At 43.8% G+C, this 17283-nt stretch overlaps 1 protein-coding gene across 2 annotated transcripts in view; it reads right to left on the bottom strand.

Annotated features, from left to right (window-relative positions):
* Positions 1 to 16865, bottom strand: part of DYNC2LI1 (dynein cytoplasmic 2 light intermediate chain 1) — a 62676-nt gene extending 45811 nt beyond the window's left edge. Inside the window, exons 1-6 of one of the 2 annotated variants that reach the window (XM_048843012.2) lie at positions 16673 to 16865; positions 14438 to 14555; positions 7755 to 7789; positions 7170 to 7239; positions 3763 to 3851; positions 648 to 834 (exon numbers count right to left, since the gene is read on the bottom strand). In XM_048843012.2, the coding sequence (XP_048698969.1) occupies positions 648 to 834; positions 3763 to 3851; positions 7170 to 7239; positions 7755 to 7789; positions 14438 to 14555; positions 16673 to 16686 (513 nt within the window). In that variant the 5' untranslated portion in view covers positions 16687 to 16865. The remainder of the gene's footprint in view (positions 1 to 647; positions 835 to 3762; positions 3852 to 7169; positions 7240 to 7754; positions 7790 to 14437; positions 14556 to 16672) is intronic. The other variant, XM_048843013.2, reaches the window with a different exon arrangement.
* Positions 16866 to 17283: the final 418 nt, after the last annotated feature.

The raw sequence follows: 17283 nt of genomic DNA, 5'->3' as shown, positions 1-17283 counted from the left end.
TTAGGAATTGCATACACATAACATTTGTACAACTTGAATGCACGTTGTATACACATACACGTTTTCGGCTGTATTTCCCACAATCTATTTTAGCTTCTTCAAGAGATTACATTAGCAATTGCATTTAAGGGTCTGGTGTTAACATCTCTGAAACTTTATAATTTAATTAGTTGTCAGATTATCAAAAGGCACTGAGTTTGTGATAGACACTTGAATAAATGCAAAGTATATAGTCGTGTTGAAGGCTGTTATAACTATACTCTGCTTAAATTTGTACCATCATCTAGTCTCTTGCCAGATGACTTCTTCTGTACATTCTAGTTTTCATCTTCATTTTAAAAAAAAGATAATAAAATCAATATCAAACTGCTACTCTAAAACTCTGTTTCTTGTGATTGGTGTAACATGCCATAACAATCACATTAGATGTCTATGAAGAAGATATAAGAAACTGTCTTTCCTTGTTTCTGCTCTTACTGAATTTTTATTAAAATTGCTATAATTTTCCAGTGAACAGGTTCATCTACATAAAATGGATATTCAGTCATGCATAAAAATCTAAAAGAGTTATTTATGATTTTCACAAGTATTATCCTTAACTATATAAAGGCCGATGACATCTGCAGAAAATACTAGAAGATTCTTACTGGGTGATCCTTCGGCATATTGTTCCACATCCTCTGTTTAATTTCAGTAGCTACTTTAGGATTTGTCTTTCCCAGTTTAGTTATAATTTTATCCACATGGTTCCTGGTGACCTGTAGGAGACTGTCCATGGTTGGCCACAGTTCATTAGGTTTGGAAAGGTCCAAAACAAGAATTATAGCAAAAGTCCTATAAAAAGGGAGTGGGGGGAGAAGGGAACAGAAGAGTTCTTACTCAGTTTCATCATTGGTACATAAGACCATTACATTTTTCGTAAACAACATTTTTCCCTCAGTAAAATTGCTGAAAACAAATGTGAAAAAAACAACCAGAGAGGAAGCTTATATTAAAGGTTGCAGAACAAGCGATGGCCCTTAAGCATACTCTGAACTCTGCTGAAACGTTTAAATTGTCTTTGTAGCTGAATTTCTGAACCTTTGATTTTTCCACTCCTCACCACTTATTTGTGGGTGCTTTATTGTTGAACTTTATTTCTGGAAATTTTGTTTGAAGACAAGTAGAACCTGCAAGTGTCAGTGACTCATTTTGCTCCTGCCTGTTGTATGACAAGGCATTTCAACATAATCTCTTCATTCACCCCAGTTATCTCTTGCCTATCTGAAATCCCTCTTTAATTTATATCAAACTCCTGCTTATGAAGGTTCCTGACTTTTAGTGATCACCTGTATGTCCCAGAAAATCAGAAGAGTAACCAAAGTGCAACCTTCCAACCAGGAAGTAGAAGAAGGTAGTAAGGAGATTTATTCTGTGCCATGGCTTGTGCCAGTTAGAAGGGACCTCAGATGACAAACTGAGGATGATGCTCTGGGTGGTAGACCAGGAGATGTGAGGTTAATGATCCTTGGAAGAATGGAACCCTATACATACTAAAAGGTTGCATTGGTTGAAGGTCGGCCCTGAGAGGAAGAGATTATTAAAATCCAGTGAAACACAGAACACTGGAAACACGTGTCTGAAACAGAATGCCACTAATAGCAGAGGACTGACTGCTGGTTTTAACCAGGCTCTATAGCAGGGGTGGCCAACCTGAGCCTGAGAAGGAGCCAGAATTTACCAATGTACATTGCTAAAGAACCACAGTAATATGTCAGCAGTCCCCCATCCGCTCCCCCTCCCTGCGCCTCCCACCCACTGGCAGCCCTGCCAATCAGTGCCTCCCCCTCCCTTCCTGCACATCCCACCCACCAGCAGCCCTGCCAATCAGTGCCTCCCCCTCCCTCCCCGCACCTCCGGATCAACTGTTTCGTGGCATGCAGGAGACTCTGGGGGGAGGGGGAAGCAACGACGGCACAGTAGGCTCAGGGAAAGGGGGAGGGAAGGGGTGAAGGGGGGCAGGGTCTGTGGCAGAGCCAGGGGTTGAGCAGTAAGCACCCCCTGGCACATTGGAAATTTGGTGCCTGTAGCTCTAGCCCTGGAGTCGGTGCCTATGCAAAGTGCCGGAGATTAACTTCTGAAGAGCCGCATGTGGCTCCGGAGCCACAGGTAGGCCATCCCTGCTCTATAGGAACATCATGTTTAACTATGTGGATTCCAGATTGGAAGGAAATCAGAGGAGCTACAGAGCAAGATAAATCTCTAATTTCACCAAGTAATGCTATGAAAAATCTAATGGAAAGTGTCTTGGCTAAACTAGATCTAGTTGAAGGTAGTTTAAAATAAACAAGCTTCTTTATTACAGGTGGACACAAAAACCACTGAAAAAGTATTTGTGCTGGTGATGAAACAAAATGAAAATATTGTCTTTGCAAACTATGACAACTGCACTGGTGCATTGTAATGTTGTCTTATTGACAGGGCCAGGCTTAGGAGGGGCAGAGAGAAGATTCTTTAGGCCTTGGGTCATCCAAATTAAAAGATTCATTTACCGTAAAGACAGGGGAAGAGGATCTTCAGGGGGCTACCAGCCTCCTCCATTCCAGAAGAAGTGGAGTTCAGCAGTTAATGCTGGAGTCCATGCATTGGGGGCAATGTTTGAAAAAAATTCAAATGATAATTCTCCAAAGTAGCCAAAGGTCTTCAGGAGCAACTAGGCTCCCAGAGGCCACAGCAGTATTTTTAAAATATTTTTTCTCATTATGCAATGACAGAATTCAGAGTAGCCAGTACAATAATATACAGACAGTAAGTGCTCAAATACCAAGCCATCCCATTGCTTTCTACAAAAACTGAAGATATGGGACATCTGCCAATGGAATAAAGCAATAAAATATCAGAACATAAAAACACTAAATAAAACTTACTAACCCAAAAAGTCTTTTATTGCTGTTTTCCCTTCTTTCATTTAATCATTTTTCTCTTTCCATCTCCAAATCATTCTATTCCCCTTTCTTTTTTCTCCTATTGTTTTCTCTTTTATAATCCTGTCTCCTTACTCTTCTCTTGTTCTTTATATGAAAAGCTATATCTGTTTTCTCCTCAGTCATTTATTCTCTTCCACTCTACATTGCCTCTTCTTGCTGCCCTTAGTCCATTTTTTCTGATCCATTTCCCCCCCATTATCTTCCCTCTGCTCTCCCCTGTATTCCAGTATCTGTCCCCTGCCTCTCTCAGAAACTTCATCTCTCATCCTCTTTCAAGCTGCACAGGGACCTCATATCGTTTTTCCTCTTCCTCTTCCTTAGCTCTATGAGGTCTACACTACTGCATCTTCTCCTTCATTAAGGTCCTGTTTTTCTCTCCCCATGATTGATTTCTCTCTCCTCCCTCAGTGAGGTGCACCTTTCTCTCCCACTCTAACATGCTGTTCTCTTAGGCCTAGTCTACACTAAAAAGTTAAGTCAACCCCTGAGCAGTGTAGTTAAGCTGACCTAACCCCTGGTGTAGACAGCGCTAGGTCAACCTAGCTACTGACTCCTGGGTGAGTGGATTACCTACACCAATGGGAGATCCCCACCTGTCAGCAAAGGTAGTGTCTATACAGAAGTGCTACAGCGGCACAACTGATTTTTAGGAAAAACCACTCTGATAAAAACTTTCAAACCTAGTAAACAGTTTACATTTTGGAAGATTTCTCCACAACAAAATGGCCAGAGATTTAATCTCAGTTTTCATTTAAGCAAAATTAACTCTAACATTGTAAGGTTCTTTACCACTTACCTTATGTTGTCATTAGTTATTGGTATATGAATCAAGTCCAATAATGAGGTTCCACCACCTAGTTCCCAAAAATGTGCAATGTCTTTTGGCTGCAAAACAGTTTCTTAGCATTAGAAATTTATATTTCCATGTAACACCATCAGAAGTTTCCAATTGTTGTAACAATGGCAACAGACAGGTCCCTTATGTGCAATGAGTACAGTACAAGAGCACAGCATAGCACATGAGGTGTGTCCCATAAGTGATGTGGCAAATTAGAAGTTAATTATGTGGCCCCAATCTCTTAGGGCTTGTCTATCGAGGGAGTTAGTGTGGAGTAGCTACTTGACTTTAAATTCACATCCTAGCTTATTCCGTACTAACTTCCCATATAGACAAGTCCCTATTTATGCAGCATAGATATCCTGCCCCCCCAACCAAAACTTTCTTTCCTCCCTGCCATGCCCAGTTTTCTTCTCCCTCCCCTCCCTACTACTTTAAGCACATAAAGACCAGAGTGGCATGGAAGGATCAAAGACAGCTGAACACCTTAGGTGGTGAATAGGAGGAGATGTGTACACCTGTGTGAGGAGGAAATTGAATGGTTAGAAGCACATAGGACTTTTAAGCACATAAAACCTGATTCCCTGTTGCCCTTGTACCATGCACATTCATTTACACCAGTCTCAAGTAAGTATAAAATGACTTTAAAACACTATAGGAGTGATTTAAACCCACTTTGTATGGTGAAAATAACTAAAAATACACTTCAATGGAGAATCAAGTCTATAAGGTGCCTTAACATTTCAAAGAGGGTCCTGAATTCCTTAGTCCCCACTCCCATGACCTGTGTTCCCTCTAAGCTGCACAGTCGGGCAGCCGCCCAGGAGTTATTCAAGTGCTACGCACTTGGTTAGCAGAGCCACGCACATCCGGCAGCGTGTGTTCAGGTGCCCCGCCCCTCACTGGCTGTGCAGAACGGGGTATGTGTGCTCTGATGTCAGGGTGTCTCCCTCCCCCTATGTATCCCATCTACGCAGAGCAGGGGAGTGGGGATAGAGCTCAGGAGCAGGAGAGCTGCTGTGGTCTGAATGAGCCTTCTGGGGTTGAGTGAGTGCGTTAAAGAGACAGTGCAGTGTCTCTTAGAGACTTCCCCAGCAGCCAGCACACACACAGAGACAGTCTCTCTCTCTCTCTCTCACACACACACTCACAGTCTCTGTGTGTCACACACATACAGTCTTTCACACTCACCTCCCAACACATACTTGTATTAATGTTGTTGTTGTTATTTCTTGGAACTTCCTGCAATGCACATATATTCTCTGTAAATTTTATTCTTTCAAAGTGTGTTATTTTAGTTTTTGACTGGTCTATGCATTTCATAACTTTTATTTCTCTTACACTTAAATTTAATTCTTTGAGCAGTGAGTTCTAAAATGCCTAACCTGTCTGGCTGGAGTAATTAACCCTATGGTAACTTTTTAAAAATATATATTATATCTAGGCTTTTTGTTTCTACTGGTGGCACACATCGGCACATTACCTTGGTGCACATAACAAAATGTATTCCACACATGGACGGAAAAAATTAGAGGGTACATTGGCCACAACACAACAGCAACTAGCTACCCCATTGTCCCACTATCTGTCAATCTGTCATGCAATAAAGGACAAGCACATTAGCTCAGTGTTTCTGCTAAAACAATCAGCATGAAATAGTTAACATCCTTGATACTTGAACTATCATTAGATTTCAGCGTTGACACCCACCAAGACTGATAGAACAGTTCATACTTCCCCCCTGGTTATGGCTGCAGGCTGACCATAGTCAGATACCACTACATTGGTTTAAATTCAGTTCACATTTTTAAGATTACCTTTAGAACCATGAGGACAAAGTTGTTGTTGGAGGTGTTTGTTTTGTTTTGTTTTTTGTTAAATTTGAGGACTTCAAGGAGCAGAGAATCCTCCTGCAAGTGACCCGTGCCCCATACTGCAGAGGAAGGTGAAAAACCCCCAGGGCCTCTGCCAATCTGCCCTGGAGGAAAATTCCTTCCCGACCCCAAATATGGCGATCAGCTAAACCCTAAGCATGTGGGCAAGACTCACCAGCCAGACACCCAGGAAAGAATTCTCTGTCGTAACTCAGATCCCACCCCATCTAACATCCCATCACAGGCCATTGGGCATATCTACTGCTAATAGTTGAAGATCACTTGCCAAAATTAGGCTATCCCATCATATTATCCCTTCCATAAACTTATCAAGCTTAGTCTTGAAGCCAGATAGGTCTTTTGCCCCCACTGCTTCCCTTGGAAGGCTGTTCCAGAACTTCACTCCTCTGATGGTTAGAAACCTGCATCTAATTTCAAGTCTAAACTTCCTGATGGCCACTTTATATCCATTTGTTCTTGTGTCCACATTGGTACTGAGCTTAAATAATTCTTCGCCCTCCATGGTATTTATCCCTCTGATATATTTATAGAGAGCAATCATATCTCCCCTCAGCCTTCTTTTGGTTAGGCTAAAACAAGCCAAACTCCTTGAGTCTACTTTCATAAGACAGGTTTTTCCCTTCCTCGGATCATCCTAGTAGCCCTTCTCTGTACCTGTTCCAGTTTGAATTCATCTTTCTTAAACATGGGAGACCAGAACTGCACACAATATTCCAGATGAGGTCTCACCAGTGCTTTGTATAATGGTACTAACACCTCCTTATCTCTACTGGAAATACCTTGCCTGATGCATCCCAAGACTGAATTAATTTTTTTCACAGCCATATCACATTGGCAGCTCATAGTCATCCTGTGATTAACCAATACTCCGAGGTCCTTCTCCTCCTCTGTTACTTCCAAGTGATGCGTCCCCAGGTTATAACAAAAATTCTTGTTATCAATCCCTAAATGCATGACCTTGCACTTTTCACTATTACATTTCAGCCTATTACTATTACTCCAGTTTAAAAGGTCATCCAGATCTTCCTGTATGATATCCCGGTCCTTCTCTGTATTGGCAATACCTCCCAGCTTTGTGTCACCTGCAAACTTTATTAGCACATTCCCGCTTTTTGTGCCACGGTCAGTAATAAAAAGATTAAATAAGATTGGTCCCAAAACCAATCCCTGAGGAACTACACTAGTAACCTCCTTCCAGCCTGACAGTTCACCTTTCTGTGTGACCCGTTGTAGTCTCCCCTTTAACCAGTTCCTTATCCACATTTCAATTTTCATATTGATCCACATCTACATGCAAAATGAAAGCTAGCCAAGCATTCTGAAAATGGAAGTAAATTGAATAAAATTCAAACTGAAATACTTTCTGTCTCGCAGATGATTGTTGAGTTAAAAGAGAAAGTCACTACTTAGGTTTTACTAACGAATGAGTGATACAACAAATATATTATAGTACTTTTGCCATGTACTCACTCTGTTATGACCTTTTGCTCTTCTTCCAAAAGTATATTCCAAGGCTAACGTTGGTTTTGGAATTTCATCCCTATCCAATGAAGATACAGTATATGTCACCTGCGTATATTCTTTCAAGATCTTCTGAATTTAATTCACATACAATAACTTTTACTATTACCTCAACTCAATTTATTAACCAAACAGTAGAGAATTTATATTGAGAAAACAGGAACATAAAGAGAACAACTCAAGACAGACAGACAGTTCCTTAATGGATATCAAAAGGACACAGAGGACCAAATTTTCAAAACTGTGCACACGCATACTGTGACTGAGCACTCAAACTACCAGTGACAGCACTCTAGAAATCTGGCTCCAAATGCCAAAATGTTTTACTAACACATTATAGATATTTAGATATCATTAACCCTTCACAAATCATGCATCAGGTCATTAGCGAGAAAATTTAATCTACTTGCCATCCATAATTTTACACAATGATTTTGTTTTACTGGAACATAATATTCTCTGTAAGACGACAAAAAAAATATTGTTGATATTACTCCCAGAGATGCAAAATACTTTTCAAAATTTAACACATACCTGTCAAGACACCTCAATATAATAGTAGTCTTTCCCTGGAAATTAAAAACAATGAAGAAGACTATTGTAATGTCATTAAAGCATAAAAGTTATATAATTGTATATAATGTAATGCTTTATTATTGGAATGATTAAAAGAATGCATCTGAAAACTGTAAACTTATGCAGTCATTTGTAGTCTGATTACTAGAAAGTTAAGTGCCTACTTTCTATCAGAATGTAGCTACACTGCTATTAATATAATTATAATAAATTGCTGGATATGACAAACACAGTAATACCAACAGGATACCTAAAATCAGACAATACATTAGTGATCAGTCTGGCCAACTGTATTAAACTGTTTAACTGTTGTTAATTGCTAATAACAAGTTAATCTAATGATTGGTTTCCAGTGAATATGTGTAAATCATAATTGAGATAGAAGTAAAAAGAATGCATTAAATAACACAGTAAAACGGCATGTTTCTGCACTATTCGGATTCAGATTCCAAGTTAGGTCAGTCTAATTTTAAAAAGGTCCTAGCACTTGTAAAGTTTCTTCCCTATTTGTAATCACACATTGGAATTTCAGAAACCATTTTTTTATAAATCTGCAAAACCCATTTATCTATTCTTAATGCTTATAGAAGATTACATGTTGCAATGCCATGCTTCTCCGCAGTAATAGTGAAACACTTACATATATGCTTCAATTCACTTACAAAGATAAAAAGGCAGGTTCTGACTTATTTACATTTACAACAAATAGTTATCAAGAAAAAAGTGGGGAGAGAGAGGAGAAGCCATTGAGTAAGCATAAGAGACAGTGGATCAATGTTATGAACTCCAGTATCCAGTCTAAGACTCTGATTCTCCAAACACTTATTTACATGCTTAAATTTATATCCCACTGGAGTCATAGAGACTACAAAAATGAATAAAATTAAACGTGGACATAAGTTTTATCAGGATCCCAGGGCCTATATAGTTTCACAAATTCCAGAAGGGGTGATTGTGAAAATTTAGTCTGGCCTCCCATATAACACAGGCCATGAAATGTCTCCAAAATAATTCTTAGAGCATATCTTTTAGAAAAAGATCCAATCTTGCTTTACAAATTGTTGGTGATGGAGAATCCACCACAACCCTTGGTAAATTGTTCCAATGGTTAATTACTCTCACTGTTAAAAAGGGACGCCTCATTTCCAGACTGAATTTGTCTAGCTTCAACTTTCAGCCATTGGACTGTATTATTCCTTTCTCTGCTAGATTGAAGAGCCTATTATTAAATATTTGTTCCACATATAAATACTTATAGACTGATCAAGTCACCCCTTAGCCTTCTCTTTGTTAAGCTAAATAAACTGAGTTTCCTGAGTCCATTACTGTAAGGCATGTTTTCTAATCCTTTTAATCATTCATTCTCTTGCCTCTTTTCTGAACCTTCCACAATTTATGAACATCCTTCTTGAATTATGGACACCAGAACTCAATATATTATTACAGCGGTGGTCACACCAGTGCCAAGTACAGAGAGGTAAAATAGTCTCTCTACTCTTACTCAAGATTGCCCTCTTCAGGCATCTAAAGATCGCATTAGGTCTTTTAGCCACAGCATCACACTGGCAGCCCATGTTCAGATGATTATCCACCATAACCCCCAAATCTTTTTCAAATTTACTGCTTCCCAGGATAGAGCCCCAATCCCATAAGTATGGCCTACATGCTTTATTCTTAGATGTGTACCTTTAGCTGTATTGAAACATACATTGTTTGCTTGTGCCCAGCTTCCAAGTGACCCAGTTCACTCTGTATAAGTGAACGTTCCTCTTCATTATTTACCACTTCCCCAATTTTTATGTGATCTGCAAACTTTATCAGGGATGATTTTGTGTCTTTTTCCAGGTCACTAATAAAAATGTTTAATAGTGTAGGGATCAAAAACTGATCCCTGCAGGACCCCACTGGAAACACACCTGATCAACAATGATTTCCCATTTACAATTACATTTTGAGATCCACCAGTTAGTCAGTTTGTTATCCATTTAAGGTGTGCCATATTAATTTTATATCTTTCTAGTTTTTTAAACAAAATGTCATGAGGTATCAAGTCATATGCCTTACATAAGTCTAAGTATACTACATCATCACTGTTACCTTTATCAAACTTGTAATCTCATCCAAAAAAACAAACCAAATTTGTAATCTCATCCAAAAAAAAAAATCATCAAGTTAGTTTGACAGGATCTATTTTCCATAAACCCTTGTTGATTGGTATTAATTATATTACCCTCCTTTAATTCTTTATTAATTGAGTCCCATATCAGTCACTCCATTATCTTGCCCAGGGTCGATATCAGACTGACAGGCTTATAATTATTGGGCATCCCATTTACCCTTTAAAATATTGTATAGCAAAGGGGCGTGGCCTCCCTCTGGGCCTGACGGGGAGGAACCACAACCCAGTCCCTGGGGGCAGAGCCAGATAAGCCATTCCCACCCTGTCGGAAGCAGAGAGGTGGGACAGGAAGTTTAAAAGGCGGGCCCTGCAGCTCAGTGGGGCTGGAGCCTGCAAAGGAGACAGACGCTTCCTGCCCACTGCTGGGGCCTGCAGCCAAGAGGGATCTCTGGAGCACCGAGGACTCCAAGGGACTGCCAACCGATAAGGATGCTGAAGAGCTACTTTGATTGGCGCTGGCAATGTACCCTGGGAAGATGGAGGAACCCCACGAGATGAAGGTATATGGTGAGGATTTTGTAGGAAGTAGCCCAAGGAAACCAGACAGTAGTCTGGTTGTGGAGCCCTCTGCCACTGACAGGGCCCTGGGGTGGGACCTAGTGAAGTAGAGTGGGCCTGAGTCCTCCTACCCTCCTATGGCCATCCCACCCCTGGGGTGACTAACTACCCACCTTGGGCCAAGAGGTCTGCATTTGTCTGTCATCTGCCTGAGTCAGGACATCAGGTGTTAGACTGCTTGGCACTCCACCGTGCCTGAGGGCCTGAGCCCCTAGGCTGCTAATTCCCCTTTAAGGCTGCCTTATAGAAATGTGGAAGCAATGATCTCCCCCTGGGCCTGATGGGGAAGGATGGACACGGGCTTCTACATACTGGCACACCATTAGCTTTCTTCCAGTCTTCTAGGACTTCCCCAGTGTTCAAAGACTTATTGAAAAGCAGCATTAATGGCCCAGTGACCTCAGCCAGTTCTTTTAACTACATAATCTACATAACTACATAATCTGTCTTTTCCCAAATACAGAACAAAAATATTTATTGAACACTTTTGCCTTTTTTCCATTATTATTTATAATTCTACCATTTCCATTGAGTAATGGACCAATACCTTTGTTAGGATTCTTTTTATTCCTAGTATACTTAAAAAACTCCTTATTGTCCTTAACTATGCCGGCCATAGATTTTTTTCCATACATCCCTTTGCTTCTCGTATCAATTTTCCTCAAGTCCTAGCTTCTGATTTATATTCATTACTATCAACTTCCCCTTTCTTCCATTTGTTTTTACAATTTTTATAGCTACCTTCTCTTTCCCTCTAAACCCAGGTTGTTTTTTTAACTAATGTAGCCTTTCTTGACTGTAGCTTTTGGGGCACATAGGAATGTGTTCTTAAACAATTCCCAATTATCTTTCACATTTTTCGGATTAAGTTCTCCTGGCTGATTTGGCTCATGATTGTTTCTGGCTTTGTGAAATTGGCCCTTTTAAAGCTCTATGTATATATTATTGGTCTGGACTTTATTGCACATTATAAATGTGATCAAGTCATGATTACTTGTACCTAAGTTACCATTAATTTTTTAGTGCTGTGATCCGTTCCTCTTTATCTGACAAGATGAAGAGCAACATAGAATTCCACTATGTTGGATGCAACACTTTTTGAGTTATAATACTGATTACCAATGCAACGGAGTTAGACTTTTACTAATTAACATGGTGTGTTCAATAAAACCTTTGCATGAATGTGTTATATGACCAGATTTCAGGAGCTAAAAAGTAGGACTGTATTTCTGTCTGCTGTTTTTTGGTTTGTTTGTTTTTTTAAATGAAACTACACCTGCTATGTTAATTAACTGATGAAGAAGAATGGTTGAAGTCTGGCTTATTTCTAGCACAAAAGTGAGCTTCTGACAGAACAAAAAGGCATAGAACAGATACTTCTGGGGGAATTCTGTGCCACTGCGTGTGCGCAGAATTCATGGCCCCCGCAGATTTCTTTGCTTTCCCACAGAAAAATGACTTTCTGACACGGAAGCAAAGGGAAGCTGCAAGAGCAGTCATGCACCACTCCCTAGAAGAGCAGATACATTATTTCAGGCACCCGGAGCAGCTGGCAGAGATAAATCACCCCGAGGCTGGGGACACCAAAGCCAGTGGCTCCTACCCTGAGCTGGTATCACCTTCTAGTCCCGGCTGGGCTGTGGCAGGAGAGAACAGGCCTTTTCCCCTGTAAGGAGTGTCTGGGGCTTTGTCAGACTCACCCCCAGAAACCTCCCCCAGGAATCTCAGCATCCTCCCCTGCTTCCTGCCCCCATCGCTTCTCAACTGTGCGGATCAGGGTCACTGTACTGAGAGCTGCTCCCCTATCCACCCAACTCCTGTGCATCCGGACCTCCATTACCCAGACACAGCTGCCAAGCCACACCGGGTACATTCAGAACCCCCCTATCCCTCCATACTCGAACCCCACCCCACTGCACCTCAACCCCTGCATCTAGGTGCTGGAGGAGTGGGGCACACGGCACCTAGAGCCCCTGCCTCTGGACCCCTGCACCCAGACCACCCCCTGAGCTTCCTACACTCAACCCTCCACCGATGCCCCACCCCCTGCACAACCCTGAGCCCCCACATCCAGACTCCCACACCACTAGCTCCCAACTACCTGCACCCAGACCTCCACCCCACCAAGCCCCACTCCTCCAGCACCCAGACCCCTCCCCACTGAGCCTCCCACAATCAGACCCCTCCACTGAGCCCCAACCACCTTCACCTGGAAGCCCCTACAGAGTCCCATTGCCCCTGCACGTGGAACCCCCCAATGAGTCTCTGTGCATCCAGATCCCCCCACACCTAGACCCCCCACTGAGCTGCCTGCACCCAGATTGTATCACACAGAATCTTCTCACCACACACCTGTGTTAGGATATGGATATTCAGGTCTGTCTGTAAAGGCCTATACTCTAAGAATTTAGGTGTATTCTTATCGCTTGGCTAGTTATAGAGGTATAAAAGAAAGAATCAAAATCACTGTCTGCCGGTGTAAGGGCCTTCTCTTACTGTGACAGTTTGTGGCCCTGTGCTTAGGCTCAGGCCTTTGGCTAAGCAGCAGAGGCAGCCATAAGCTGGGAAGCGAACGGTCACATCCTCACATTCCAAACTAGTCACACTGAAATAAGGTGCTATTGGGCTGTTAGGCACTATCAGGACAGGACTCTATTCCTATCACCTCCAGAGAAAGGGAAGTGCCTAGAAAATGTAAAAGGAAACTTAGTTTGATAGCATCCTGTCTGGCAAGAACTCACTTATCAATACTGGGATGTGAAATCCTCACTTCTGTATTGTTTTGTCATTATAGTACCCACTTTGCTATTGTTTGTCTGTATAATCTCTGTCTGGTTCTGTGATTGTTCCCGTCTGCTGTATAATTAATTTTGCTGGGTGTAAACTAATTAAGGTGGTGGGATATAATTGGTTACATAATCATGTTACAATATGTTAGGATTGGTTAGTTAAATTTCAGGAAAATGATTGGTTAAGGTATAGCTAAGCGGAACTCAAGTTTTACTATATAATCTGTAGTCAATGAGGAAGTGAGGGGGTGTGGGTGTGGGTGTGGGAGATGGGAACAGGGAATGGGGGTAAGGAAATTGCAATCATGTTTTGCTAAAGGGGGAAATGGGAACAGGGAATGGGAGTAAGGAAGTTGGAATCATGTTTGGCTAAGGGTAGGAATGGGAACAGGGACACAGGTGTAAGGCTCTGTGGTGTCAGAGCTGGAAAGGAGGATACTAAGGAAGGAAACTGGAATCATGCTTGCTGGAAGTTCACCCCAATAAACATCGAATTGTTTGCACCTTTGGACTTCGGGTATTGTTGCTCTCTGTTCATGCGAGAAGGACCAGGGAAGTAAGTGGGTGAAGGAATAAGCCCCCTAACAACCTGGATCCCCCTAAGCTGAGCCCCTCCACACTTGGATCCTGCGTGGTTGAGCTGTCTGCCCCAGACCTAGTGCAGAGGGGCAGGGACCGAGGGTGCTTCTGGGGAAAGCCCAGGCCTTGTGCTGTGTCAGGGTCGGGTGCAGCCTCACCGCCAAGTCATGTCCCGGGAGTTGGGAGGCTGCAGGGTGATCTCCCACCTTCCACAAGTCAGTGGCCTGTGCTCCCCCCTGCCATGCTGGAGCCTCTGCATTTATTTATTGACAAATATAACTTGCAGAATTTTAAAATATTGTGCACAGAATTTGAAATTTTTTGGTGCAGAATGCCCTCAGGAGTAAATAGTATGAACATTTCTAATTGTTCTGCACATGAACGCCAGCCCTCTGCACAGATTCATATTGGGGAAGATTTCTTGTTTCTGAAATGGATATGGTATTGCATATACTCTTCAGATGTTTTCAGTGGGATACAATCTTTTCAAGGAAAGCACAGTAATCACGTAAAATAAAGCATAATATCAGTGTTACCCCATTTTTGTTTCCCATAAAGAGTAGTGATTTTTCCCAAACTTCCACTCCATCTCCATTGCCTTCAAGATTTTCTTTTTTCTCCACTTCAGCTTTAGCAATATCCCACAGAGTATCACTAATAGAGAAAACAAAATAAGATGTCTTCATAGAACCTATACATATTTCCCACTAAGGTTTGAAAGGACAAGTGAAGATTTTGAATAATACATTCCCTCTGCATATTAATACATCCTTGATCAGAACTAGTTATGCTTCAGTATGGAACCTCCCCTTAGAAATCACAAATAAATCTGTGGACCAGAGAGGCATGATAGCAAATTCTAGACCTCCAAAATCTCATACTTTTAGGAGATAAATTTTCTCATTTTGGAAGCAATTTTAAGACAGTTTAATAGCAAAATCTTTAATTGTCAGAGAAACAACCTATGTGTTCCAATGCAACATGTACCATTTCACTAATGTTTTGTAACGTCCAATGTCAGTAGTAAGTGCACGAAGGGTATGTCTGTCAAGCACAAGTTGTGCACACCCAGTGGGCCAGCCTATATTCGACCCTGGTTCTGAGGCCCACCAGGGACGTCAGCTGGCGGATCCTTCACGGAGCCGTGAGCACGGGCGTGTACTTGGTGCGGTTCATTCCCCTCCTAGACCCCTGCCCCTTTTGCGGCGTGAGGGAGACCCTGGTGCACGTGTAACTGGAGTGCGCCAGGTTACAGCTCCTATTCCGGCTCCTCTTGGATATACTATTACATTTTTGGTTGCACTTTTCCCCTCACCTTCTCATCTATGCACTCCCTATCCATGGCCCCACGAAGTCGTGGGACCTCCTTGTCAGCCTCCTTCTAGCCCTGGCCAAAATGGCCATCTACAAAACCAGGGAGAGGAGGTTAGTCGACGGGGTTTCCTGCAACTGTGGGGCCTATTTCCGTTCCTCAATCCGTTCACGCATCCAGGCAGAGTTTCTCTGGGCAGCGTCCGCTGGCTCCCTTGTCACCTCCGAGGGCACTGTCCGGGGTTCTCTGCTCGGTGTCCCCGTCTAGTTCCCTTCGTTTAGCCCTGTGACCACACTCCCGTTCCTGTTATCGCCTTAGTTTTCCCACGCACTTATTTGGTATCCCGGACCTGTGGATCCTCCCCTTAGGCTGGGGGGAGGTCCTTTAGCAGTGGGTCGGCAGAAACTTCCTGGACCCCCGTCCACTTCCTGGATCCCAACAGGACAAGTTGTGCACAGGCCCGTCTACCCACGCTAGCTTGAATCAAGCTAATGTAACAACAGCAGTGAAGACAGTGCAACATAGGCAGTATAAGCCCAAGTTTGCTAGCCCACTCTGAAGCCTGTGCTGCACAGTCAGCTCCCTGCACTAGCTGGATTCAAGGTAGCTCAAGAAAGCTAGCCTGGTCACAGCTGTGCAGACATATCCCTACACTAAGTAATTGAAGACACTTCCAAAAGCAACTGTGGCAGTCTGTCTACATATAATGCTGAAGTTTGGGTTTCCTCAAAGTCCTCCAGGTGTTCCAGCAGTTCCTACCACAAAGTATGAAGTCTGGGGTCAGGGCACTTCCCCATTGGGCCTTTACATGGAAGCTGGCCGCACAGGGTGATGATGGTGACCTTAACATCTGTGAAAGGCTCACGGGCCTACATTTTCAAAAGATTAACGATTTCTGAGGGTCTGTCCTAAACTGCCCTAAAGCAGCCTGCGTTTCAGGAAGTGCTGAGTACCCGTCCCACGCCGGGACCCCCACGCTGTTCGCTTTGAAAATGTGGGCCGTGAGGGCAGAGCCTCTTCACTCGGATTTCACTGGCCCGCTGTGTCTTCCTGAGCCTGCTGGCGGAGAAAACAAGCTCCCAGAAGCCTCCCTCCATCCCACCGCTGTCACAGCCCCTCTCGCCGGACGGGAGGGGCCCGGCGGCGGCTCCATCTCTGTACCTGCAAAGCACCAACCTGCCCGGGGGGTGCCAGCTGGGCGCCCAGAGGGGACGGGCGCAGAGGGGGTCTCCCTGCAACCAGCCCCCCACCCCGAGCGGTGCGAGCCTCCCGGCTCTGCCGCGGGCAGGAATAGCGCGGGGGGGAGGCTGGCGGCGAGGACCCAGCCCCTCACAGCGCGGGGCAGAAGGTGCTGGACGGAAGGGGAGGCAGCGGCTGAATGGATACAGAGGCGCCGAGCCCCCAGCCTGTACCGGGGGTCCTGGGGGGAGTAACGCGGCCGCCGCCGCCGCCTAGTTACCTGGGTTTGGGCATCGCTGCTCAGGGGCCGCCGGGGGTCTGGGGGCGCTCTGACCTCGGGCCCAACTCCTGGTCACCATGGGAACCACGCAGCTGCTGACACAGGACGCAGGAGCATCATGGGAGTTGTAGTTCGGGGGCGGTCGTTGCCTCCCTCAGCCCTATGGGGCCCCTCAGAGCCTGGGAATACGGGCAAGAGGCAACCCCCCGCTCTCTGACACACACGCTTCCCCTGCTTGAGTCCAGTCTCTCCCCAGCCCTGCCTTCGGGGCTTGGCCACCTTTCAGCCATGCCAATCAGTGTGGGGGCTGGACTGGGTTGGGAGCCCTTCCCTCTGGCTGCTGCAAAGAGGGTTGGTCTACATTAAAATTTAGGTCGACCTAGCTAAATTGCTCAGGGGGTGTGAAAAATGTCACACCACAGCTGGGCAGGATGATTAGGTCCACCTAACTCCTACCCTAGAGGCAGCTAGACAGACAGAAGAATTCTTCCATTGCTCTAGTTACTGCTTCTCCAGGGGCTGGATTTACTATAGCAATGGAAAAGCCCCCTCTGTAGCTGCAGTGTAGTGTAGCCATGCCCTGAAACACTCCCTTCATCTACCACACACAT

The sequence above is a fragment of the Caretta caretta genome, chromosome 3 (genome assembly GCF_965140235.1).
Source record: "Caretta caretta isolate rCarCar2 chromosome 3, rCarCar1.hap1, whole genome shotgun sequence".
Taxonomy (NCBI): Eukaryota; Metazoa; Chordata; order Testudines; family Cheloniidae; genus Caretta; species Caretta caretta.
This window is presented reverse-complemented; position numbering and strand designations above follow the sequence as displayed.